At 53.5% G+C, this 24,450-nt stretch overlaps 10 protein-coding genes across 10 annotated transcripts; 4 read left to right on the top strand and 6 right to left on the bottom strand.

Moving 5' to 3' along the window:
* Positions 1–2,782: 2,782 nt before the first annotated feature.
* On the bottom strand, positions 2,783–3,430 carry KRP23_2684 (uncharacterized protein; the record flags this gene model as incomplete). The annotated part of the gene is made up of 1 exon (XM_067887450.1): positions 2,783–3,430. The coding sequence occupies one exon, from the start codon at positions 3,428–3,430 to the stop codon at positions 2,783–2,785; it is 648 nt and encodes a 215-aa protein (XP_067750035.1).
* A 119-nt stretch (positions 3,431–3,549) lies between these two features.
* KRP23_2685 (uncharacterized protein) lies at positions 3,550–4,083 on the top strand (the record flags this gene model as incomplete). The annotated part of the gene is made up of 1 exon (XM_067887451.1): positions 3,550–4,083. One exon carries the CDS (start codon positions 3,550–3,552, stop codon positions 4,081–4,083), a length of 534 nt encoding a protein of 177 aa, XP_067750036.1.
* A 1,079-nt stretch (positions 4,084–5,162) lies between these two features.
* KRP23_2686 (uncharacterized protein) lies at positions 5,163–8,207 on the top strand (the record flags this gene model as incomplete). The annotated part of the gene is made up of 2 exons (XM_067887452.1): positions 5,163–5,664; positions 5,740–8,207. 2 exons carry the CDS (start codon positions 5,163–5,165, stop codon positions 8,205–8,207), a joined length of 2,970 nt encoding a protein of 989 aa, XP_067750037.1.
* An 876-nt stretch (positions 8,208–9,083) lies between these two features.
* KRP23_2687 (uncharacterized protein) lies at positions 9,084–11,748 on the bottom strand (the record flags this gene model as incomplete). Its single annotated transcript, XM_067887453.1, has 3 exons — positions 9,084–11,222; positions 11,292–11,432; positions 11,518–11,748. The coding sequence occupies 3 exons, from the start codon at positions 11,746–11,748 to the stop codon at positions 9,084–9,086; spliced, it is 2,511 nt and encodes an 836-aa protein (XP_067750038.1).
* A 1,306-nt stretch (positions 11,749–13,054) lies between these two features.
* KRP23_2688 (uncharacterized protein) lies at positions 13,055–14,308 on the top strand (the record flags this gene model as incomplete). Its single annotated transcript, XM_067887454.1, has 2 exons — positions 13,055–13,168; positions 13,232–14,308. The coding sequence occupies 2 exons, from the start codon at positions 13,055–13,057 to the stop codon at positions 14,306–14,308; spliced, it is 1,191 nt and encodes a 396-aa protein (XP_067750039.1).
* A 109-nt stretch (positions 14,309–14,417) lies between these two features.
* On the bottom strand, positions 14,418–14,998 carry KRP23_2689 (tRNA threonylcarbamoyladenosine biosynthesis protein TsaE; the record flags this gene model as incomplete). Its single annotated transcript, XM_067887455.1, has 3 exons — positions 14,418–14,581; positions 14,644–14,861; positions 14,934–14,998. 3 exons carry the CDS (start codon positions 14,996–14,998, stop codon positions 14,418–14,420), a joined length of 447 nt encoding a protein of 148 aa, XP_067750040.1.
* A 263-nt stretch (positions 14,999–15,261) lies between these two features.
* KRP23_2690 (putative ubiquitin conjugation factor E4) lies at positions 15,262–18,474 on the bottom strand (the record flags this gene model as incomplete). Its single annotated transcript, XM_067887456.1, has 1 exon — positions 15,262–18,474. One exon carries the CDS (start codon positions 18,472–18,474, stop codon positions 15,262–15,264), a length of 3,213 nt encoding a protein of 1,070 aa, XP_067750041.1.
* Positions 18,475–20,777: 2,303 nt separating this feature from the next.
* KRP23_2691 (uncharacterized protein) lies at positions 20,778–21,254 on the top strand (the record flags this gene model as incomplete). The annotated part of the gene is made up of 1 exon (XM_067887457.1): positions 20,778–21,254. The coding sequence occupies one exon, from the start codon at positions 20,778–20,780 to the stop codon at positions 21,252–21,254; it is 477 nt and encodes a 158-aa protein (XP_067750042.1).
* A 180-nt stretch (positions 21,255–21,434) lies between these two features.
* On the bottom strand, positions 21,435–21,998 carry KRP23_2692 (N-glycosidase R617; the record flags this gene model as incomplete). Its single annotated transcript, XM_067887459.1, has 1 exon — positions 21,435–21,998. The coding sequence occupies one exon, from the start codon at positions 21,996–21,998 to the stop codon at positions 21,435–21,437; it is 564 nt and encodes a 187-aa protein (XP_067750043.1).
* Positions 21,999–22,324: 326 nt separating this feature from the next.
* KRP23_2693 (uncharacterized protein) lies at positions 22,325–24,178 on the bottom strand (the record flags this gene model as incomplete). The annotated part of the gene is made up of 3 exons (XM_067887460.1): positions 22,325–23,245; positions 23,331–23,644; positions 23,716–24,178. 3 exons carry the CDS (start codon positions 24,176–24,178, stop codon positions 22,325–22,327), a joined length of 1,698 nt encoding a protein of 565 aa, XP_067750044.1.
* Between the last annotated feature and the right edge of the window lie 272 nt (positions 24,179–24,450).

The raw sequence follows: 24,450 nt of genomic DNA on the forward strand, positions 1-24,450 counted from the left end.
TGGCACGAGTCTCGTCGACGTCTCCAGCGCTATGAAAGACAGAGTCTACACCCTGGCCGTCGAACGAGTCGTGCTCCCTGCATGTCGCATATGGGAAGCTGTCCGGAGCGAGTTTTACGGAGCTGACAACGAGCATGTCGTCCGCGGGCTATCTGACCCTCAAGTGCTTCACCGTGTGTACCAAGCAAGGAGCCAGCACTTTAGCGGAAACGTGCACGGGGCCATTGAAATTCCGCCACTTTCAACGGCACTGAACGAAGCTGTCTCCTTCTTCCAGTTTCATTACGTCACGGTGAACCGCGTGAACCTCAGCAAGCCTACCCGACTCATTGGCTGGGCACACCCCTCCCTCATCAACCTACTTCGCTACAACGGGACTACCATTTTTGTCGATGGTACATTTCGCTGTGTACCCCCTGGGTACAAGCAGTGTGTCATCTTTATGGTGCACGACCGAGGCTCCGGACTATATGTGCCTGTCTACTATGTATTGAGCACTTCTCGCAGTGGCGATTCATTCTGGGACATGGTGCATTTCGTCGTGCAAAGCACTGACCAATATCTTGAGCCGGCGGAAGTCGTGTGCGACTTCGAGAGCGCCATAATTGGTGCCGTGCAGAATCAGTTCCCCAACGCAATCGTTATTGGGTGTCTGTTTCACCTGAAGCAGGCGCTCAGGCGTGCGATGAAGCGGTTCCTGATCCCGGAGGAAGAATGCGGCATTGCGATGACCCGTAGGGTCCTCGACATGCTAACGGTGGTTGACCACAGCCTGATTGAGCGATGCATCAAGTGGGTTAAGCGCGAGATCCGACAGCGCTGCGACGTCGCTGGGATTGCGTACTCTAAAGCTAAATGGCGAGGATTTTGGGGTTATTTTCAACGGACATGGCTGGAGCAGTACGACGTGAGCGTGTGGAACGTGGCCGGCCTGAACAACGAGCTCGTAGCGCGCACGAACAACCCTCTAGAGAGGTTTAATCGCGAGCTCAACGACCGTTTTCCGAAGCCTCGCCCTAGTAAGGCGACTTTCGTGGGTGTCATCAAGACACTTTCAGCTGAATACATTCAGCGTTTGGCCGACGTTCCACGCGGGCGCGCGCGACGTCCTACACACGAACGTATTCAGCTGCCCGTACCCGTTGATCTACCGATTGACATCCTCGATGACTCGGACGACGACGCGCCTGCGGTTATCGAGCTGCCGTCGGACAGCTCGTCGGATGAGGAGGACGGAGAAGCCAAGCAAGAGCTTTAAAAGGAGAAGCCTTGGCCGGATAAAGTATTCACGAAGAAACAGATAGCTTAGTGATAACAAGATCTTACCGGGAGAGATTAATACACGTCGGCTTACCCTACTATTCTACTGCATCATGCTGGTTTGACCTACTGATCACTGTCAGAGTAAGTTAGTCTGATCCAATACCAGATCTGTACCGTATATGATCCCAACGAGGTTTTACCATACAAACAGGCAGCTGGGCGGGCGGCACTTGTTGGCTCGGAAGTGGTCCGCCAAGATGAGAACATGAGCAAATGCCAACGTACGGCAGCAAAGTATCTGCGCTGGTCCAGTATCTGAGCCATCTACTGACGATTAAAGGCGTGATCTACATTAAAGGCGTGATCTTCACTAAAGGCGTGATCTTCACTTCATTGTGCGGGATGGAGCACTGCGCGTTGTGGACAAGGCCCTTCGTCTAGCCACCATCACGAGCGCCGAGTTTCTTCAGCACCAGTCGAGCGAGACCAAGTCTGCGCACGTTGCATCTTTCCACAGTGGCGACCTAATACTGCGTATGGGTATCCATGCAGAGTCCTCATGCTCGCGTTGTCAATGTCAGCAGTGGACTAAAACCCCAGCGACACCTTGGCGAGGACGAGATGGTACTTCGCGTTGGAAATCTGCTGCAGGTGCTGTACACGACTGTCGACGCTACCAGGTCGGAAGACGCGCTTCCACAAGTCCATGCTGGACGCTCACACGCAGATGCACGAGCTGCATCGACAAGGCTTCTGAGGGGACCTCATCCCGCTCATTGCCGACAAGCTACTGCAGGGCAGCTGACTGCTGTGCCTCGACGAGTTCCAGGCGACGGGTGTGGCGGATGCGCTCATCTAGAGGAGGCTCGTCTCGGTATTGCTGGCTCGAGACTTCGCCATGGCTGCCACGTCCAACAGACTAGCCAGTGGCCACTTGTACAAGAACGAGCGAACTGCAGCGAGAACTGTTCGTGCCGTTCATCTATCTGTTTGGAGAACGGCGCAACGTCGAGTCACTGGAAGACTGGACCACGGACTACCGCGTGGTGATGGCGTGGTGCACGCACTGAAAGCGGGTGTGTGCCGCTTTTCCTTCCGCGACCTGTGCGATATGCCACTCGGTCCCGCCGACTACTTGGCGACCGCCAAAGCGTGCTCGGTCGAGCATTTGTGGTCGAACCGCACCTTGTCGTCCGTGTCCACGCGAAGATCTGTTGATGCACGGCAGCTCGTCTTGGGATACCAGCGGCGTCGGTTGACGCAGGAGATGACGCCGTGAATGCCATTCCGACGGGGAATTCACGGTGGACTTGGCGTGGCACAGACGCTAGAAAAGACTCGAAAATGATACATTTACTGTTTAAATGATGAGGATGGAGATACGTGCTTCACTAGGATTTGAGTCTGCACTACGACGGACAGGTTATTGAGGTGGGGTGTTCGAGGTGACTGCAGCAGCCTCTGACTTAACGTCACTGGTAAGGAAGACAATGTCAACACACTTTGGCGTGATCGCTACTTACGTGCTGGTCAACGAGGTGTGCAGATTCAGCAGCTCTTGGTGGGAGCGTTTCAGGCGTTGGATTTGTAGCCGCGCCACGGACGTCAGGGTCCACCACCGAGTCTTCCACGCAGTCGCCTCCTCCTTGATCATGTCTCGCTTGATTTTCAATGCGTCGATCTCTGCGTCACGTCTCAACAGCTCCTTGGTCGCTGCCGATGACTCCTGGATGTCCGCCTGGTAGTCGCTCTCCAAAGCTGCCGCCGCGCTCTCCATCTTCTTCTTGTCAGCCTTCATTGCCTCCACTTGAGACTGCAATGAGGACAAATGCGCTGCACACTGGTCTATCTGCCAAAGCTCCACCATTTCCACTCTCTTGGTGTCCACCGTCTGCTCAGAATCTTGCAGGTTCGTCTCCGTGTTTCGCACCTGAGCGGCTTCTGCCTCCAGAAGCTGGGTGTTTCGTGCCTTGGCGACATCTCTCAGGTACTCCACCTCCATGTCCCTCTCGTGACCTTGACGGGCACTCAGTTGCTCTGCTCGTATCGCGAGCTCGAGGCGAACGTACAAGTCTTCTTCAACGCTGACGCTGTCGGCATCAGTGGGCGGTAACGGTACGCGGTAGTTACTGCCGCCGCCATCGCGGTCTTGACGTGTATGCTGCATTTGGCCTCGTTGGCTTTCCACTGTGAGTGAGTGAGGATCCAGTTGAAGGGTGACCATCACTCTTACCAGAAGGCGCGTGGGTCCGCAGCGAACAGCAACCGGCATTTCTGACGACGACCATGGCGCACCGCGAGGCGCACACGCAGAACGAGTACTCGGGGCTGGAGCAGCACGCGGCCGAGCTCGAGCAGAAGAACGCGGAGCTCGAGCAGCAGCGCAGGATCGAGAGACAGGCCGACGCCGCGCAGCAACGCAAGAGCAGGAAGCTCTACACGAAGCTGATGAACAGGGCGGCAGTGGCTGTGGTCGACAGGAACAGCTTCGAGCAGAGGCTGCTGACCGTGGTCCAAGAGAAGCAGGAGATGGAGAAGCAACTGGCGCTCTGCGAGTTGAACCTGCACACCCAGAACAAATTCCTGGCAGAGGCTTGGGTGATGGTGCAGCTACAGCAATCGTCGTGGCCGGAGGTTTCTCCGCGATCGGGCCGGCCAGCCTCATCGCCTGCTACTTCAGGTGGACGCAGTTCTAACAGCAGCGACAGCGAGCCCGTGCACGCTATCTCCAGAGCGACTGCAGACCGCATTGGAGGAACTAGCCGCGCTAGACTCGAGCTTATCAGTGATTTTCGGCTGAAGCTGGCAGCCAGGTGGTAGAAGACCACAAGTGGCGACAAGACGGCACCCTGAAGACAAGTTTGCACTTTACGCGATGAGTTTAGATAACGTCAATACATTTTAGTGAGACTAGCAATGCGCTAGAGCGTTTTCTCTCAACTCTGGCGGCTACGGAGTAAAGCAGCCGGATACATGTAGCATCGAGGCAGCAGCGGCGCCAGGAGTGCATGTTGTTCCTCAAATTCCTCATACTTTCTAGTTTACCAATTTCAAAATCCATCTAAACCCGTGAAGTATCCTGCTGGACGGCGGGCAACGCGCCGGCTGTCGCCGTCGATGGGGTGCTGCCCAACACGTGTGCCGTGCACGACGACGCGGAGGCCAAGATCTGGAGCCGATTGGAGGAGCTGGGCCAAGCGAAGGGCAAGCTCCTGCTCAGGCGTGGCTGAAAGATGCGGCGATGGATCCAACAAAAGTGAAAGTGTACGATTTTGGCTGCAGCTCTCGGAACTTGCTAGCTCAGTAGAAGAAGTGCTCGGCAAACAGAGCGTCGAAAGTACTTATCGCAAACCGTCGCAAGGTTCGCAAACTCACGCATCAGTCGGTGAAAAAAACACACGCTCGTCGACAGTCACACTCTGAATATGTCTGGCTGCTGGTCAGCAGGACTTCGCACCAAATGTTCTTGGCCAGGGCCTCTGCCTATGCAATTACGCGCACCATTCTGGTCGGGGCTGCTGCTGCTCATTGGAGAAACTCGACGCGCTCACAAAGCTCCACACTACCAATAGCAAACGTGTGTGCCAGTAGTCCAACGCAGCAAGAACCATCCAGCACCCGACTTGCTTGCTTTTTCGAGCATGAACCTGTAACGCCTGCAGTGTACGGTTCAGAGAAGTATTTGCATGAAACTAGTCTCCATAGTCGTCATATGTACAGTGTGTAGAAGGAAAATCGCAGAAGAACCCAAAACTTGTGCGTTTGTGTGCCGGGCTCGCGAGAATAATAGAAACACTTGTGACCGCGTTTCATGTGGCACTCGCTAGCCAGCGACAGTTCCCGATTAGCCTTGAAGCAGCAAGAGCTCTCTGCGTCGAGAGTTGGTATCGGCCTCAGTCATGGTGAACAAGTTCAAACGGTTTTTCAAGTCTCTGGGTGGTAAACACTCGAGCTCTTCATCAGGCTCGGCAAATGCGTCTGTCACCACGTTACCATCGGTGAATGGCGCTGTATTCGTAAGCGGTCCCTACGGCTCCTCCTCATCCGTTGCCTTCCACGCGTCTACCTCTCGGAATTTGACTACTGCCGAGCTGGAGTCGCGTCTCGAGACCTCTGGATCTCTGACAGGAGCTACGACAACAAACACAGCGGCCCCAGCAGTGGAAGTATTCACGAAGGGCGGCGATATCGACTGGGCTGCGCTTCTCACGAAGATCCCCAAGCTCGTTGCAGAATGCACCACGTGCACCACTGCGACGACGAACCCACCGACAAAACATACTGCCAGCACTGGAGCGAAGAGTATGGAGGATCTTCTGGCACTGCTGCAGCAAATGGCTGGGCGCGAGAACCAGCAGCAAGTCCGACAGTTTTACTCGGGCAGGGATTCTGGTGGTAGTGGTAAGCGACTCGCTCGGGCGTGCACTTGCTTTTGAGAAGATCACTGACTGAGTTGTGTACTTTGCCCTGCTGCAGCATCGTACAGCTGGAACCAACGCCGCAAGTTGTTCCGGCAGTGTCGACGAGGACTTCTTCTGTGCTGGAAATTCCTCGTCGCCCAGCTCAATGACGAGAAAGCGATGTTGTCAACGGGGACGCGCAACTTGTACTTTCAGCTCATCGGGATCATCATGGAGCGCGTGGAGTTTCACCTGCCAACCAATGCCTCAGACACGGAAGATGCCGTGCCTACCCGAGCCAAGACTCCAAAAGCCCCTGGACACACGGCCAATAACGCAGGAATGGGGTGGCTCGCCAATTCGCCTACTGCGTCGATGAATGGGATGGATTTCGGCGACGATGAGCGGGACAACAGCGGATCGAGTGCGACGGCAAACTCCGAGAACGTAAACGCATATGCGAACCAGAATCTCGGCAATGGTGAGGACGGAGCAGACGGCGAGCGAGACCTGTATCTGTACCGCTGCTTGTTGATCGCCACATTCAAGTACGCCGTGGAGAACCTAGAGGCTGCGAAGCTTAAAAAGCGGCCGTACATTTCACTGGTGGAAACGAGGTTCTACGCGCGCGTGTTTGCAGTGTGCTACTTCCGCGTACCAGTGCTACAGAACGTGATGCTGGAGCAAGTTTTCGGAGGTTACCGCGAAAAGCAGTGGATTAACCTGCAAGCCCACGACTCCCGCGTGGAGGACTTGTCGGAAGACAGCCCTGGTGCACCAGCATCGGATACTCCGTCTCAACGGCGTCCGTCGTCTTCGAGGCCTTGGAACGGCAACACATTTGCTGGATCCCTCCTGCGGTGGGCGGACTATGGTGGCTACGGGCTGAGCGAGGAGACAAACGGTGACGGAACCTGCACGGCAAAAGTTTCCAGTCGGTACCATACCCAGCACTTTTCCGCTACCGCAGCGGGCATCGTCTCTGCTTCCGCCCTTCGCAGCGATGAGGAGGAGTTCGTGACACAGAACCCAACGCTGTTCAAATGGTCGCGGTTTTCGCCATACCTGGGGCCATACCCTGACACGGACATCTTCCGGATGAATGAATCGGCTCGCGATGGCTGGTTGCAGAAACTGAGTCACGACGGGGAATTTTTCTCCAAATTCATGGGCTTTGTGTGCCTTCATGCGGCGAACACGGCTCTGGGGAGCGACGTGGTCTGGACCTGCCTGCCAGGATACACGCTGCTCATTCGTGTGTCGCTGCTGCTGTTGAAAGAGGCCTGCTGGGCAAAGTGGCTCTACGTGCGCGACACTTCTGGTCCTCTGCCATCCTCGTCCATCGAAATTGAGCCGGGAAGCCAGGAAGAGGAGCGCCTTCCGTTCGAGTTGGACTCCATTCGCGCGATTCGAACCGTTCTGGACAACGTGGTCCAGATCTTGCGCAACAACCAACTGCTGGAGACCTGCGTGCTGGCCATGTACGAATGCACCAACGTCCTTCACGCCCGCAGCGTCGAAGTGTGCTTAACCCGTTTCGAGGAATGGTTCAGTGCCACCGCGATGCTGACCCAGATTGGAGGTGCTGATCGACGGCGTGGCAGCGGCATGATGGTGTATCGCTTGCCGCCTGGCTTCAGAGGCCAAACGTTCGCCATCGGCATGCGCTTCATGCTCTCGAGTGAAAACTGCGAGATTCTCGCCAGCACCTTGCTGTTCTTGTACAATCGCATGGACTACTTTGAAGGCGACTTGAGGCAGAGTATTCTGAAGGCGCTCGTCCAGCGGCACATGATCCTGTTCCTCCACTGGAACGCCGATGTGCGCATCAAGTACCACCACTTGCTTGTGTACCGAGTCGTACGAGCAAACCGCTTCGTCCTGGACTCGGCCATGGACCACCTACTTGTCGGTCGATGCGCCATCTCGACTCTCGAACTCAGTCGAAGCCACGATGACGACTCGGATGAAGAAGAGGACGGCCGCAGTCACCATGGTAGACACAAAAACCACCACAGCGGCAGTCAGCATCCATGCAATCCCAGCATGACAGCGGCCGATCTTAATGTCCTTCGGACAGAGCAAGCGCTTTGGCGTGCGTTTGACGCCTGCCTAGCTGTGGTCATTGCTCAAGAGCGCCGCCACGCCCGCGACGGCAACCGCAGGTTCCAAAATGATCAAGTCGCGGCTCGCAGTCGCGCAGTGGCCTTCCGAAAGTTGAGTCGCCACACAACAGAAGATTCAAATGCAGCGGCGACCACAAGCGTGAACGAGGGACTTCCCGGTGGCAAACCTTGTCACGAAGTCGAGCTGCTGGATCAAGAGCTTCGCCGCGAACCACCGTACTACTTGCGGTACCTCCCCGCAGACGAGCTGGCAGCGCTTGACGAGCTCCGCAGACTTGCCAGCTCCGTAAGATATCCTCACAACCTCCAGGTGTACACCGCACATTCACTGCGCTGCTACTCGGACCTCCTGAAGCAGTACTACCGTGAGCTCGACAGCAACGGCAGCGTGGAAGCGCCACCTCTCGGCTACTTCTGAGGTGAGATGAAGGTTGAGGCTTTTTGAGGTCATTGACCATACGTGCATGGCGGTGCCCACCCACTCAATGTATTTCATGTCTTGTCACCGTAAAGTGTAAGTCGGCTGAAGCACAGTAGCCGTGACAGCCGTGATTGTCCATGTCAACAGACTGCGGAATCGTAGATACCGAGCATGGCTCTGCTTCGCCACCTGCGGTTACGAGAAGAACTCTCATGGACTGGGAGGTCTACCTGTCTTCCAGCAGAGACCTATAGGTGCCCCTTATCTGCAGATCCCATGTGCTAGACCTTCCTCCGCGGCCTGTACAGTCCGAGCAAATGTGCTGGGACGGACTCGCTTGCTCATTTCGCGATGGTGCTGCTAACGCGCAGAACGGCAACCAGACACGCTCAAAAGTGTCTTCTCAATTCTGCTGGTCGCCGTCGTATGCTCCAACAGCAGCGCAAACCTGGAGCAGAACTCGAATCGTGAACAACTTTCCAGTGGTGGAGACATCACGCGCCGCTACCTCAAAAGCAGCAACAAACCAAGTGAGTCGCCAGAGGGTGATGAAGAGAGAGCGATGACGGGGTCGACAAGCTCGACGCTCTCCTGAATAAAATAACGTTCCAGTTCTCGAAACTGAAGGCGATCTCAGGGGAGGGAAGCCGATTTTGAAGACGCTGTCGAAGTCCCTCTCCGAGCCTAGGAACTGAAGTCGCGGACATGAGAAAAGTGAAACGCTGTGCGGACAAAGGCCCTGTCGATCTTCGCCGAGTAGCGCAATCAAGTTGGCAACATTCATTAATGTAGGTCATTTCATGGCGTGTATTGGTAGTGAGACCGCATCGCAATAAATCAATTCACGAAGGCGCCAAACTCATCCACCCAGACTCATGGGGAGTCGTTGGGTTTGCTGAGCTTTGTAGTCTGTAGAAGCCTCCAGCGCTTCGAATAATCCACGTCGTTTTCAGAGTGTCTGCTGGACTCTCGCAGGCCTTCGATCTCCAACGACTGCGCATATGGCAGCCGTCCAGACGGCTGCAACGTCTGAAGAACCCCCACGGGTGAGGAATCGAGCGACGACCCACCACTAGAGAACGAAAATTCCAGCGAGGAAGGCTCAAAAAGCGGAGACATTCTGCTCTGAGAATGGCTTGGCTGCTGCCGGAGCTCAATGCTCGCTAGCTGGCTTCTCAATTCCTTCACTTTTCCTTTCCATTCATCCATTTCTTTCTCCATTTGAAGAAGGCTTTCGCGCAATGCCGTCGAGTCTTCTTCGGCACGCTGTGCACGGGCATTCGCATCATTAGCCAGTCGTTCGCTGGTATCAACTCGTCTCTGGAGAGCTGAAGAGTGAGCAACTTCCGACTTCTTCGTTTCACGTTTACGATCGTGTGCCGCTCGATTCGCCTCCTTCTGAACAGCCTCCATCTTTGTTTGAAGCTGCGTCTCCTGACGTCGCAATTCCGCAGCTTGCTTTTCCTCCAGAACATGGATATCTGCTTGAAGACGAATGGTCTCAAGCACAAGTTTCTGTTCACGTTCTTCGGAAGCGGCAAGAGTCTTGGCGAGACCTAAGTTGTCGCTTTTCACAGCTTGAAGCTGCTCCTCGAGTTGAGACTTGTCATTCTGAAGATCGTAGTACGAAGTGCACATTGATACAGCAACGGAGCCCTTCGATGCTCCTGGCGATGAGGAAACAATGGACGCGTTATTCAAGTTGTGTTGCTGGTTCATTCGCCAGTGAGTCCACTTGCCCCACATGCCGCAGGCTGGAACAAAATGCTCTGCGTCATTCTTGGAGCAGAAGAAACACTTTCCAGGCTTGAATGACGGCAAGACAGACACCATCCTTCGATCTGAGATCGCGATAGCATCGGACACCTCGCACTCTTTCGTAGTCACAATACTCGCCTTCACGTTTGCGTCAGTGACATCGCTAGGGACAACATCTGACACTTTACGTGGGACAGACGCGGAAGCTTCAGCCTTCTCAATACTCTTGTTTGGTGATGCGTTCTTGGGTTTTCCTTTCGGTTGCTTAGCAGCGGGAGACGGTTTCGACGACGGATTATCCGTCACCTCCTCCTGTTGGGGTGAGGTACTTGCACTTGCATCCTGTGCCACTATCGACTCGATCGCCGTCTCCGTCCGCACGCGTGCAGACAAGATTTCGGGGTCAAAGCCTGCCGTGTACTCGGATACGATCCGCACCAGCAGCGGATACTCCCTTTCCATACCAGTCTGAAGCTGAGGATACAGGAAACACGACCGCGTCAAGAAGGACACGAGCTCTCTCCATGCGCATACAAACCAGCCAAAAACACCCATCGCAATCACGACGGAAGCCAGCAGAAGACCGTACCCCATACTATGAGCCGAGAAAATAATCCACGATGCCGGCATAGCTAGCGACATCACCCACAGAAGAAACGCACCGACCACCGGCACCACCAGCAGCCATCGAAGTCTCCTCGTCATAACCAAAAGGAACACAGTCACTCCTGCACAATGACTGAACCAAGCCCACCCTGTGGCTTCGTCCACGAACTTTAATGCGTCAGGAAGTGACGCCCAGCCACCCAGCGTAAAAGCCCCCCAAAGTATCACAGCAACGACGAAAGACGCCGTGCTATTCGTGTTTGCGGCCATCAGACCGCGCAGAGATAATGTCTGCAGCAGCAGCCAGCCATCCTCTTCTCCGCCTTGCAACAAAGGCTCACCTCCCGCAGAGGTGCACGACACTGCCAACGTGATGCTTTCACGCCGCAATCTTCGTCGAAGAGCAAACCGCTCTCGTGCGTTATACTCTGAGTAGTAGGCGATAGTGTTGAAGACCCAGACCATGGGCACCAAGAACGAGACCCCTAGCACGCTCTCCGCTGTTCTTGTGGGCGGTCGAACCACAAAAGTGAGCGCCGAATACACCACCGCAGTGGCCCAACTGCCGTAAAACGACGACACGTAGCCCAGCGGTGTGATCTTGGGGATAGTGTAGAACGACAGTCCAAAAGTCACAAACAGCGCGTCCTACAAACGAATAGCAACCATCAAGATCTGCTCTCTAAAACGTCCAAAAAATACAACAAAAAGATGTACCCATTGGCAGAGACTTGTTTTCTGCAGCGCATGCAGCAGCAGCGTGGGGATCCCACTAGCCACCGCCACCAGCAGCATCGTCTGCTCTTCCGCGCGCACCAGGTCCCATTGTACCAGCAGGAACATGGCCATTTGCATCATCTAAACCAATATAATCACAAAAACATTCATTATGGCCTCGTACATTTTATATTTTCTTTAGTAAAAAATAACATTTAAAACCCACCGCCAGAAAAACCCTGGCCGGCAGCGTCACGAGCAGGTTATCCACTGGGTGATCCAGCCCGTCGGCCAGCGCGAAGAGCAGCTGAGACGCGGCCGCCGGCAGCAGCGAGCGCAGCCACAGAGCCTTCTTGCGAAGGTGCAGCGTGGCCTGGTAGGCGCGCTCCAGCGCCGCGTCCTCGAACTGCAGCGTGAACTGGTTGAGTCGCACCGTCGAGTGCAGCCGCTCGCCCATGGCCGATAGATTATATAAATTTTGTGGGGCGAGAATGGCACTTCAAACTAATGACGGGCTAAGTACGAGCGATTCGATTAAGTACGATGAAAGGCAATGCTTTCAAATCGATACGTAGCCGAAAGGTTTAATGCCATAATTCAAAAGCAGTTCTTCGTATTGCCGTGGCTTGTAGTAAACTAGAAACACTCGGCTTATGTCTACGTGAACGAAGAGCTTGCGAAAATCAAACAGTCTCGCGGTATTTGTGGATAATCGTGAAACTCCGCGACAGCACCAGGAATACCGGCACTTCGCTTCAGTCTTCCTGATACAACAGTGAATATGCAGCGGCCTCGATCCGAAGGAAGGCGCCCCGCCTCACACTCGCAATGTCGACCGTCGAGGGTTAGTCGCTCGCTTCAGTTTAGCACAGGCGACCATCGAGACGGAAGTCAGTACAGCGACCTCAGCAATCCACGTCGCCCGAATACCACACCAGTAAGCTTGCTTCTTTCCACGCTAAAGGTGTATTCAACAGCAATTCTTACAGCTCTGTCGTATTATTTTTTAACAGAAACCGCGCATCCAGCGGCTTCTTCCAACGCCTGGTCAGAACGTAGAACGAGACTGGCACAGCTCACAACAATTGATAGTGCAATCTCCTTCGATCTTGATACAGTTGCCCAACTCACCTCCACAGCTGCGCTCTGTGAGCTCCATCAAGCAATTCGCTCCAGTTAGAGAGGCGAACGTTGTCGCTTTCGATGTGAACGACGAGCAATCCACACCGCGGCTTGCTTCGCTCGAAAAAGCGGTACCTTCTAGTATCCCAGCTACAACGATTTTTCATTTCCAGTCAACACTGGCACCTTCAGATACCTCAAGTCCCTCGTTAGAGCTACTTAATGGCAGTGACAGTAACGACGCGAGAGGGGGCACTTCCGTTCCAAACACCACTACTGTCTCACTCGAGTCAGAAGGAGATGAAGAAGGACAAGACCAACCACCTGAAGAAAATCGCTCCATAGATGACGTTCATGGGCCCATTTTGGCGGATATCCGTGGTGACAATCTTGTAGCAGAGAATTTGCGGAACCAAGATGAAAATCACGGCCTACAGAACTCTGCCAACGACGACATAGACGAAGATGGGGAATACAGAGAATTGCTTGCCGATCGTGCACGGTTGCTCGATGACGAGGCCAACCGCCAGCGTATTCGAGAAGAGCTCGAGACGTACGTGGACTCACTCGGTTCGCGCAGGGACGAAGATGGAGAACATCTTGTTCAATTCCCTCGGAACTATCGACAAATTGTGTCACTTATGACGCAAAAGGATGTTCGAGAGGAAAACGAAAAGGCTCAGGACGGAAAAGCTACTCGCCAGAGTTGGTCGCGTGTGCTCATAGAATCCGGATTGTCCAAGCAGCAAGCGTTTGTAAGTTCTTGCAGGTGTGAGTCATTTATTCGGGAGCTGATGATTTGCTTATAATAATTGCAGGGTATTCTCGAGGATGGAGACGACGATCCCGATGGCAACGGTGGCTTGGCAGCAAAAATCGCGCTCAAGATGGCCCACATTCGTCAGTTAGACACAATCCTGGAAGAGAAACTTGGGAAAAACTTGTACTCTAGCATTGTCCCGAGGAAGCAAAAGCGGGCGAAGACCCCCTCTCTGCCGACCACGACGCAAGATATCAACAGTAGAACTAGCACTGCCAGCTCTGCAAGTCGAACGTTTGTGACCCAAGCAAAGTCCATAGCAATCGCTTCGAGTGGAAATAATACCAGCCGAAGCAGCGCGAGCAGTAGTCAATCGAGCTCCAGCGATGTTACCCAGGAATGGACCATAGCAAATTGCGCTAAGAGGAGCAACAACTTCGTTGAGCGAAACAAACAAGTGGTAGCCAACGGAATGAAAGCGAACATGACCAAAGACGAGGAGGATCGACTGGAGAAACTGCTTTCCGATGAGGTCATTCCTCCTGCTGGTAGCAAAACCAGTGAAGATTCTACTGCTGGAGAAAGCAACAACGCAGAAACAGGTGCTGTTTTCCAGGAATGCAACGAGTTCACAATGGCGGATTCCGAAAAGGAAGCCATTGACGAGCTCATTGCATCCAAAAGTTGCTCGTACCCGTTGTTTGCCATTGACGAGCAAGATAATCTTACCGATGATGCCTTCCTCACTCCTGGTGATAGCAGTCAATCAGCGAAGAGCAACGTCATCCAGCAGACGAAAACAGAGCGCCTTCAGAGGCAGCGGCTCAGTCGCGTCGAGCAGGAACTGCGCTTCCTGCAAGAAGCGCCGTCAGTCGTAATCGTGGGAGATGACCACGATGACGGGGATAATGACGACTGCCGAAGTGAAATATCGTACGCAACGGTCGCCTCTTCGACGTGCTCTACGCGCTCCGGTGTCATTTCGCGCCATGATTTCAGGTGTTTCCTGGCTCAGCAAAAGGAGAGCTTCCGCTCCACGCCGACTGCGAGTGCTGATGAAATTCGACGGCTGCTTTTGTCCATGAGTCACGGAACTTCTCTATCTTCCAGTACCGTGACAGCTACAACAGGATAGAAGCCTTCGGGACAAAAGAGAAAATAGTCAAATTCAAAGACTACAGCAGCGTCCGCACTCCATTCACCATGGTGGTTTAAATGTTGCATGTGTGCAAAACCCCTCGTATTTACTTGCGTGGAGGAAACTGCTTCGTCCATCGCTCGCCAAAGGGCTTGAACTCGACGTGTCGAATCTCAGCATCGTTTTCATCGTACGAAATCTCAACGTCCAGTCTCTCTGTCGGCATGCTCTCTTCATCAAAGCGCTCGGGCCACTCCACCAGCGTGATCCCTACCACAATGCAACCAGTGATGAGTCCCCATTCTCCCGCTCCCTCTTCCTCCTGTCCCCACCTTTCTCGAACGCTTCTGCTAGGCCCAGAGCAGTTGCATCCTGCCCCGTAACCGCATCTAACCGGTACAGGTCCACGTGGTACACCACCGGAAGATCGGTCGCCTCGTCGTACGTGTTCACGAGCAAATATGTCGGTGACGTCACCGCCAGCTCCTCCAGCTTCGTGTGCGCGCGGACGAATCCCCTGGCCAGACAAGTCTTCCCACAGCCCAAATCTCTGCACCCAAACCACAGAATCAGCCCCAGTCAGCGTCATTCCTCATTGCAGCGGCAGCTTAGCGCCTCTCACCCGCGCAGGAACACGACGTCTCCCCGCTGCCGCCCTCGAGCCAACCGTTCGCCCAACATCTCCATATCTCGCTGGGATTTTGTCGTATGAAGACGAGACGACCAGGGATCTGCCTCGTTTCCCTCGCTCTGCTCGACCAGCTTTGAACACCCAACAACCGACAAGCAGCGCCGCACACCGCCCCCATGCAGTGCAGGCGCTCCTCGTCGGGCCAGCATTGCCCGGGTGATTTTTAGAATTTAGCGAAAAGTCGAAATAGAACTTATTTACTACAATAGTACTAAAGTAGTAATAATGTTCGGTCTTTACTAGACCAGTACCATCTGCTCTACTTTGCGGCCTCCTTATGCTTTTGCTGTTGTCCTTGAATCCACTGCTCGATCTTCGCCTTGAGGTCCGTGTTCGGTTGCAATTGATCCATGGTCAGCGGCACGCGCGTGAATGGGTCGCTCTGGTCGTTCAGCAAATGCTGCGTAATGCACGACCGATCCATTGAGTAGCCACTGGGAAGCAGGACGGGGTCTTTCATCAAGGTGCACACCAAGGGGTCCAAGAACTCGTCTGGGATATCGCCCAGAGTCTCCTCGAGGTTGGCAGCGCCCTCCGCGGCCTTTACGACGTCGACGACAAATGCCTCGAACTTGAGGACGTCGGTCGGTTCCAGGAGCTGAGTGCGGGCTACAATCTGGGCACATTTACGGAACACCTGACCGTCATAAAAGCCATTTGTGGCCACCGCCTCCTGGAAGCTCGGGTAGTGGGCGAAGTGCAGCAGAGTCTGCACGATCTCCTTCAGCATCACCTTGGGACGGAACTTGTACTGCTCGGGGTTGTTCACCTTGAGCTCCAACCCACGCGGGCCGGCGAGTTTCACGAGCACGCTGTTCAGCATGCTTACGAGGCGATCCTCCAGTTCCGGCATCTTCACGAAAGGCTCCTGGATCTCAGACGTCAGGTAAGACATCATGTGGATAGTCTCGTTGGCCAACTGCAGACTGGACGTGACTGTGCGCTCCTTATCAGACAACAGACTCTGCTTTTGCTCGCGCACAGTTTCATCGAGAGCCATCCAGCGCGCGACGTCTTGCATTTCTTCCTGCAGCAGCTTAATTTCCGGTAGTGCAATGAGTGCGTCGGTTACCAGTCCGTTGATGTGGTTCATCAGTCCGTGAGCAAACTTCACGAAGTTTTCTCGGTCCTCGGCGATGCGAAGGAATGCAGGCTTGTGGCCGTCCAGTTTCCACAAATACTTGAGCAGACAGGCAATGTTGTAGCGGTGTTCAAGCTTCTCATAGAACCCCGTGTGCTCGACATCTCCATAAAGCCCCAGTAAACATGGCGCAAGATGCCGCTGCGCCAACTGGTTCGTCATCAGCAGTTCAACACCGAAGGCAGTCCCAGCAGTCTCGCGTTCCTCTGACTCCTCTGAAGGCAAGAAGATATGGAACAGTACTTCGCTCATTTTGGCACGTAAGTGAGGGCTATGCACGTAACCCGGGCTGGATAGGAAGATGATGATCATTTTCAGGAGTTCGTCGAGTTCGAACGCATTCAGCGCCTTCGGTTGCAATCGTGCGATAAATTTGAGTGTCGTGCACAAGTCATCCACTAAATGCTCTGGAATGAACTTGAGGACGGTGGGTTGCTTTGTGTCAGGTGCCGGTAGAGGCAGCTCAAACGACCAGTTCTCGTCATATACATCAGCTCCGGTGCATGCAGAGTTTACAACTGCGCAAGTAAGAAGCGAGAAGCGGATCGTCTCGTGCAAGAAATCCGGGTGCAGTAACTCGGCATCCATGATTATCTTTGCCGCAGCCATTTGGTCGAAGTGTGCTCGGAGGCGAGGGTCTGCGTTCGGGGCATTCATGCGACTCTGGAAGTAGGACAGCTGGCGAAGCTGGCGCATGTACTGGCCCATAATTCCAACGGGTCCGAGGTGCATCGCCCGAGCTGTGATAAAGTAGCAGCGCGTGATGAAGTTGAAGTCTGACGTATTCGCAGACGAGCGATCATCTTGCTGCAAGGGTGCACTATCCGAGCTAGTGCCGACCAGCCTTGTCTCGTCAAAAGGGAACAGAGGGTTTTGCGTAGCCAAATATTCCGTTTTAACCAATTGGGCCTTTTTCGACTTCGCAGCCAGGAATGGGCCACACAACCGAAGCAGTACCATCGTCAGATTAACAAACATACCGTTTGTGGCTGTGATGGTCGCATCTGGGTTCTCCTTTGCGCGTTCGGCGTTAACTTGCATCGCTTGGTCCAGCCATGCTAGTACCTGTTCGCGAGCTGGGCCACCGGCCTTCAGCAACAAGGTCACAATATCGGAGACTGTGGTCTGCACACTGTCCAGCTTGTTTCGAATCGTCAGGATAGAGCTATCCACGTCATTCTTAGTGCGCTTCGTGATGTTCGTGAACATTTGCGTGATCGCCGGGTCCTGGCCACAGCTAAAGCGCAGCAACAAGCCTAGCGCAGTGGCATCCTGCAGACGACGACCCGTCATGGGCGGGCCCGGGGTTAACAAAAACCCAGGAATCTGCGTGAACGCCGTCGCCAGCGCCTTGTTGCGACACAGTACCGTCAGCACGTACATGTTGTTGTAGAAGTTGGACATGAGCGACGGCGGGTTGATTAGGAACAACTCCGCCAACAATTTCTGGAAAATCGGTGCAAACGCCTCGAGCGTCGCACCACTTGCCTCGAGTCCGACCACCACGCCATCCACAAACTCTGGTGTCTGTGGATTACCCTGCAGCCGCACAATTTTCTCCAGTGCGTCACTGTTGATCGTCCCCGCTTCGAAAGGGAAGATCTCTGGATCCGTCAGTGCCGTGGCACTATAGTTGACGCACATGTCCCGAATGCTGACCAAACACTCGTGCACCTCCTGTTTCTTGTCCTCCGGCAGCCTCAGAAACGAGGACTGTAGCTTCTGCATCTCGTCTCTGCATCGATAGAAAACCTGCTCCAGATAGGCCACCGCAGCCAAAGGATGCTGTGCACCTCCCGGCAGATCTGCGGGATTCATAATGACCCGCGAGTAGAGCACTTCACTGACGTTAGAAGGCGTTAAAAGCTGAGTTTCACCCTCGTCCGAGGCAGCAAACTGCGGTAAAAACAGCAATTCGCTACTGTTAGTGGCGCGATTCAGCGTCACGTGCAGCACGCGCTGCAGCATGTCGTTGACGTAAACTTGGGGCTGCGTGCCCTGCTTTTTGGGCTTTTTGGACTCTTTACCTGTAACAGCAGGGAGATCGACACGCTGCTTCTTGTCTGCTTGGGGAGACGACACTTCCTGATTGGTCATAACGACGTCACCATTATCGTTTCCAGCGCTCTGATTGGCTGGAATTGATTCTTGAGCCTGGAGTTGCGCTTCCTGCAGCTTCTGAAGCCGCTTGCGCCGAATTTCGTCGGCCGACGCTGGCGCCGCTCCGTCTGAGAGCGTGTTGCCCCCCGCTTGGAAGCCGCCGCCCTCCGCTTTGCTCTCCTCGTCACCCTCGCTCTTGCCCTGCAGCCACGCGCTCACCCAGCCCGACATCCTGCTCACTTCGCGATCCTCGCTTTTGGTATGGAGAACTTGATCGGGATTGGCTCATATTCGATAATCTATGTGCACCACGTAATTTAAGTGGGACAATACAGTAATATATTATGTTTTTCCAACTAAGTGACGCTCTATATGAGCGCCTACCGCAGGCTTATGACCTAGTGACATATGATCTATAGTCTATGGACCATAGACAGCCGAGCTAGGCTTGGAGCATAGGAGCCGCCGACTAAACCGCAAGATTCAAAATCGAACGGTAGTGATGGTGGCGATATACTTTTTTGTTGTTGCACCCTCAGTCTCCGCGTCTGCGCGTAAACCTTGCTGTACAAACTACGATTGAGAAATACAGCGTATTTCGTGCGCGTCTGCTGGACAACTTCTAATTGGAAGGGGGGGCTCTAAGGATTGAAAGCTGCACAAATCTTTCACTGGTGGTCTGCCAGCAAACTACTAGGCAGTGTCAAGTTGGCACTAGGTTTGGTCAAGAATGGGCCCCCTCGACGTATATTTGTCAAAAAGGTGAGCTGCTGGTTACGGACTAAAGGTTCAAGCGTTTTCCTGGTGAATCGCATGGCGAACATCTTGCGAGACGAGTCAGGAAAGTGCATGGCAATTAGTAGGTGGGTTATGAGCGAAGCATCATCGTGCCGTGACGGTTTGGAGTGCTATACATGTAGCTAGGGAATACTACATTGACTAGAAAATATGCATGTGCTCGGCAGAGGAGGAGGATCCCAGCCCAGACTCTGGCCAACCAAGAGATAACTTCTCGGTACGCATCCTGTCCATGATGTGAGGTAGCGGAACTCTGTGCGTAGATAATACAGCTTAGAATTCGATCTGGCAGCGCACAGAATGTGTTACTTGCGCTTGGCTTGCATGTAGGTGCATCTATTGCGGCAGTGAAGACTTTGCCGATCATTTGGCTAGAGAGCTGGGGTCTTCGTTCCTTGCACTGCTGCCCAGTTCACAGCTGCGGAGCATCCCTCCGAGTCAGGATCTACTTCGAGATCGGAAAGCTACGACTGTGATCATCGTCCAAGATTGGCGTCACCTGGCCAAGTGCGTTAGCAGGACTTTATTAAAGCTTGACCCTGTGATCAAGTCCTGCCGTCCTGCACTAATTTCCTCTCGGCTATCCCAAACAGAAAAGTTTTGGCATTACATTTTGCCACGAAGGATGGTGCAAAACCACAGGCTGCGGTTCACTGGGAGAGGAATCGTGATAGAAGCAACGAGAACGATTCATGCGGACGCAATCTTTATTTAGTACACTATCGTGCAAAGAGTCCCACGCACGAATGCTGCTCGAAACTTTTCTCCTCAATTTATGGCAGATCGCACGGAAACTATAAGAAGCTCATCCAGGCATACCGGGTACAAATAATACTACTACCGGTAGTAGTAAAATCTAGGCTGCAGCAGACTACTCGTGCGCCGGTTTCTTGTCTTCCCATCACACTCGCGGATCACGTTTCCCGAGCGCAAAATTCACTTTTGAAGTGATCGATATCCGGACGAGCGGGAGATACAGATATGTACTTGGACTTCCATAGTGACCGAATGCAGGAAACTCGCATGTATTTACCCTTTGATTACGCAGCAGACAAAAGTTAGCATAGGACCACTACACTCGAATTCAGCATATAGGCCTCTATCGAAAATCGGCATTCCTTACAACGACCCAGCAAGCAAGAGCGCGTTTGTCCGGTGTATTCAACGATTTCTTGCTTGGGAGATGGACTCTCATCCTGGGATAGGATAGTGTCATCAGCGATAATTCATCACTGGCATGCACTGCCTCCGGCGCTTTAGCAACCCTGCACTGCAGACCACAGGAATTGTCGCCGTGGGGATCTGCGTCTTCCAAACTACAGTGTAACATGTATGCTGTACCGTAAAGAAGCCTTGTCCCCACGTCGGCCGGACCATCCCCACTACTACTACATATAAGAATGCAAATCTTGCACAAGAAACCTTTGAAGCCGAAAGCGCTGAGGGTACAATTCGGCTAGTTGTGCATGAAAGTTCTCCGTGTCTGAGAAGGACCAGAGCTTGAGAAACAGATCGCGTTCCCATTTGCGATAGCCAGACGAACCTCCTTCAAGCAAGCGTGCTAGCAACCGGCCACTCCCTTCTTCCCTTCTGTCTGTAATGATCACCAGCAAAACGTTATCTAGAGATTTGTCCTCCTCTCACATTTACGCGTTGGTGTCGAGTTCTTGGCAATCAGTTTGCAATCTGCTCGCCACTACCCACTCAAGTGCTCAAGAACATCCATTCCGACTGTCATGCGCGGCTACCAAGTTGTTCTGCTGGCCGTCGCCGCTCTTCTTGCCTCCACCGATGCCGCTACGGAGATCGAACAGTCGAAGATGGCCGTACCTGAGACCCCGGCCTGGGTTATTCCACTCGCCGCTGAAGGAAATGATGGTGCAGCCAAGCGGTTCTTGCGATCGGAGACGACGATCGCCGAGGAGGAGGCCGACGAGGAAGAGCGAGTGATGCCCGGAACCGCGGCGGCCGAGAAGCTCATTCCGAAGTTGCAGAAGGTTCTGAGCAACAAGCAGTTGGTCAGCCAGAAAGAGGAAACGCAGTTCGCTCTGTGGTTCGTCACAGGACGAGCACCGGGCTACGTGGCAAAGAATATTCTGAAGGTTGACCCCCTTTCTAGTACCGGGAAAGCGATCGCTGTCTACCACCGCTACACCCAGTGGTTCCAACAGTACTTTTCCACCGGAGGCATCAGGTTCCACACCAGCAACTAAGCTGAGTCCTTCTTCTGAACGAGAACGCTGGTATACATTTTTGTATCAATCTACGCTGTTGTTACATTCATAAATTGTTTCAGGTATTGCTAAAGAATACACCTACGTTATGCAAACCTCACTGTTCAGACCATCGCAAAATCTTCATCTCAATTTCACGGGTTTCTACTAACTAGCGTATTACTCTTGTGGCTCCAACCAGGCTCGCGTTTCCATCAGCGCATTACCCAGCATATTCTTGCCAAAGCACATTGATTGCGTCTCAGCGTCCACGTCGCCTGTACCTCGGAACGACTTGCTCTCTCGAAACATTTTAGCGATGGTGGCCACGCCGAGACCAATGCCCCAGATTGCATCACGACGCGAGGCCTCGTACAGATTCTTACCACGTGTCGCTAGAAGTTTAGCGGCTAGTGCTTCATCAAACGAAAACTTGAGCTTCAGCGCCTCCAGCATCACTTCGTACCGGTGCTCGCTCCACACCTCGTCGTCGTAGTTTTTGACCTGGCGTCCCAGTTTCTTCGCGACAGGTGGCGACTTTGCTCGCAGGATAGCGACAGCCAGCTTTTCGTTGTGCGGGTCGAACGTCTCCTGCTTCCGCTTCATAAAATACTGCTCACTGGAGAAGAATCGCCGACCTTGTGCGTCCGTGAACTCGCACGGGTGGAAATTGCTCAGAAAGCCGAACTTCGAGTCGCGCAGTCCGTAAAAATACACGGCGCCCTCCGTCTCCACGAAGTCCATGGCGGCAAATTGGGAAGTGAGGAACGGAGCGCACTAACGGAGTTTCGTTTTGAATGAAACTCCGACTTGGGTTCACCAGGTCAACCCAAACTATCGGCCTAGATGGTGACCACAAAGCGGACATAGACGCAGTTGGTGACAATACATGGGCAACCTTCGTTTTCAGTGCAGGCAGGCTGTGCACCAACTGCTCAGCGTCTGGATACGCTCGCTGTATACGTTGTGGTTTGCCAAATAATCGATAGCAATGCGCCCTAGCCAGCAGATCCCAAGCGGACGCAATTTCAAGTGTACAACTCTCCTCCCCTTCAATTGCTCTAGATTATTCAAAACATTTCGTTTTCCTTTGCAAGGCGGAGCAGACCAACGGCACCAGTGCAGGCAAACGGCTGGAACGGCGCAGCATCAGGCTCGTTGACGCTCCCAGGCCTTTCCACCATTGACTTTTGAAATCTCTTCGAGCGCCGTGTGTGCTTGGCGCGTCTCCGGCGTGGTCGGGTAGGTGCAGTAGACTTTGATTCTTCCACCTTCTGCACCGGAGCTTGAGCTGCAGCCGCTTCGTCCTCGTCCTCGCTTTCGTCACTGTCGAAATCGGCACCATACCCATCTGAATCGTTGTCGTGACGGGCTTCTTTGTCTGTTCGCTCATTGACACTGATACTCTCCCAATCGTCGTCTAATCCAACGTATGTCGCTTCGTCTGAGCCTCCAGCGTCCCCACTATCCACCCGGCAATACGAGGAAAAGGCTTCAGCTTGTACCTCCATGTCATCCTCGTCAGAAACGTCCGAAACATCACATCCTTCCCCGGGTGACTCATGAACACTATCTGCATCTGAACCATTAGCTTTCGGAGCTGCTACTCGTGTCTTAGGGGGCAGTCGACCAAAGTCCTTCTTCCACAGACGCAAAATGTGAATATGGTGATCGAATAGCATCTGGAAATGCTCCTCCGTCGTGAACTGCTGACTGAAATCGCGCGGCAAGCGACCAAAGACCATGGCGATTACCATGTCCAGAACATTCATACCCGTGCTCACGCCTGCTTCTCCACCTGGGTTGCCAAACGCACTGTAGCATTCCTCTTCCTCCAGCTCCGGGTCTTTCAGATAATCATCCAAGAGCGCCACTAACCGGTTCTCGATATCCTCCAGCTTGCGTAGCATCAGATACTGTCCATTCACTTTGCCCTCTTTGCTCGCCATCTTCTCTAGCTTTTCGCGGAATGAGTCGCGCAGACGAGTAAGCTGGTCACACACACAGAAATAAAACATCAGGACCATTTCAATAAAAATCCACGATTTTAACCGTCGAACACCAAAAACCACGTACCTCGTCAATCTCGTCACTAAGTTGTTGCTGCTGCTCCTCGTACTGCGCAAATTCCTGTTCCGCCAGCACCTCCAGCTCTGTAACAATGTCCTTCTTCCACTTAATATCTCGAGAGCACCGCCGCAAACAGTCCTTCAAATAGTCGACACTTTTCCACTTGGACGAGGACGACAGTGTGTGCAGATACTCATGCAACGGAACGTCATCAATTGTGGTAGGGTAGTCCACCATGGCGAAAAAGTCCTCCGGGTGCGCCGCATGCAGTCCGTCCATCATGGCACGCGAAGATCCGTACGTGCAGTGGAAGCACGACCCTGTCAAACATGAAGAATAATGGTCAATAATCACTAGGACACCTAAAAAGCAGCTAGTTTCACCCACTTACTCTGTTCAAAGAGCACTTCTGCCAGTTGGGAGTAGTGCTCGTGAATTGTATTTTTGACACGGTGGAAGACCTCCATCATGTCGAACTCCTCCTCCTCTGAGGACGGGAAGTGGTGGCGCTGCACGCGCGTGAGGTTGACGATGAGTCTGGGGAAGTCGTCTGGTAGCTCGGGCGTCTCCTGCTCCCAGTCGTCGGCGTCCAATGTCAATTCTTCCTTTTTGACATTTCTCGGCGGGCCTTCCGCCTCCCAGTCGCGCTCTTCCCAGGAATCATTATCGGCATTGTCCACATTTTCGACACTTTTTGACGTCTCAATTGTGGAGGCTACAGACTGTGCCACGCGCGTCTGGAGGAATGAGGCTGGCAGGGAGAAGCTCATGGTCATGGACGAGTTGGCGATGACGCGCGGCGGGCCTCGAGGGGCGCCCGCAGGCCGCATCAACACCTCCATTTTGGTGTCCATTGTTGACAGGTTTTTGACAAAGTGGTGATTGGAGCGCGTTGCACTGTGCTAAGTACGAATGGCTGCATTAATTTATTGAATGGGTACATAAAGAGGATATGGTATTCGAGTTGCCCCGAGCGGGGCAACAGGCAAATATGTGGAGGAGATTGGCATCAGCAGCAGCAGAACAATTGCACGAATCAATTATCATGATATTTTGAAACCAGCGCGCTTGTTTGATCTTGACTTGGCTAGAACCAGGATCACAGTAAGTCATGCGCCAATTGTGT

Source organism: Phytophthora ramorum (assembly GCF_020800215.1).
Source record: "Phytophthora ramorum isolate Pr-102 chromosome Unknown Phyram_PR-102_s0002, whole genome shotgun sequence".
Lineage (NCBI taxonomy): Eukaryota > Oomycota > Peronosporomycetes > Peronosporales > Peronosporaceae > Phytophthora > Phytophthora ramorum.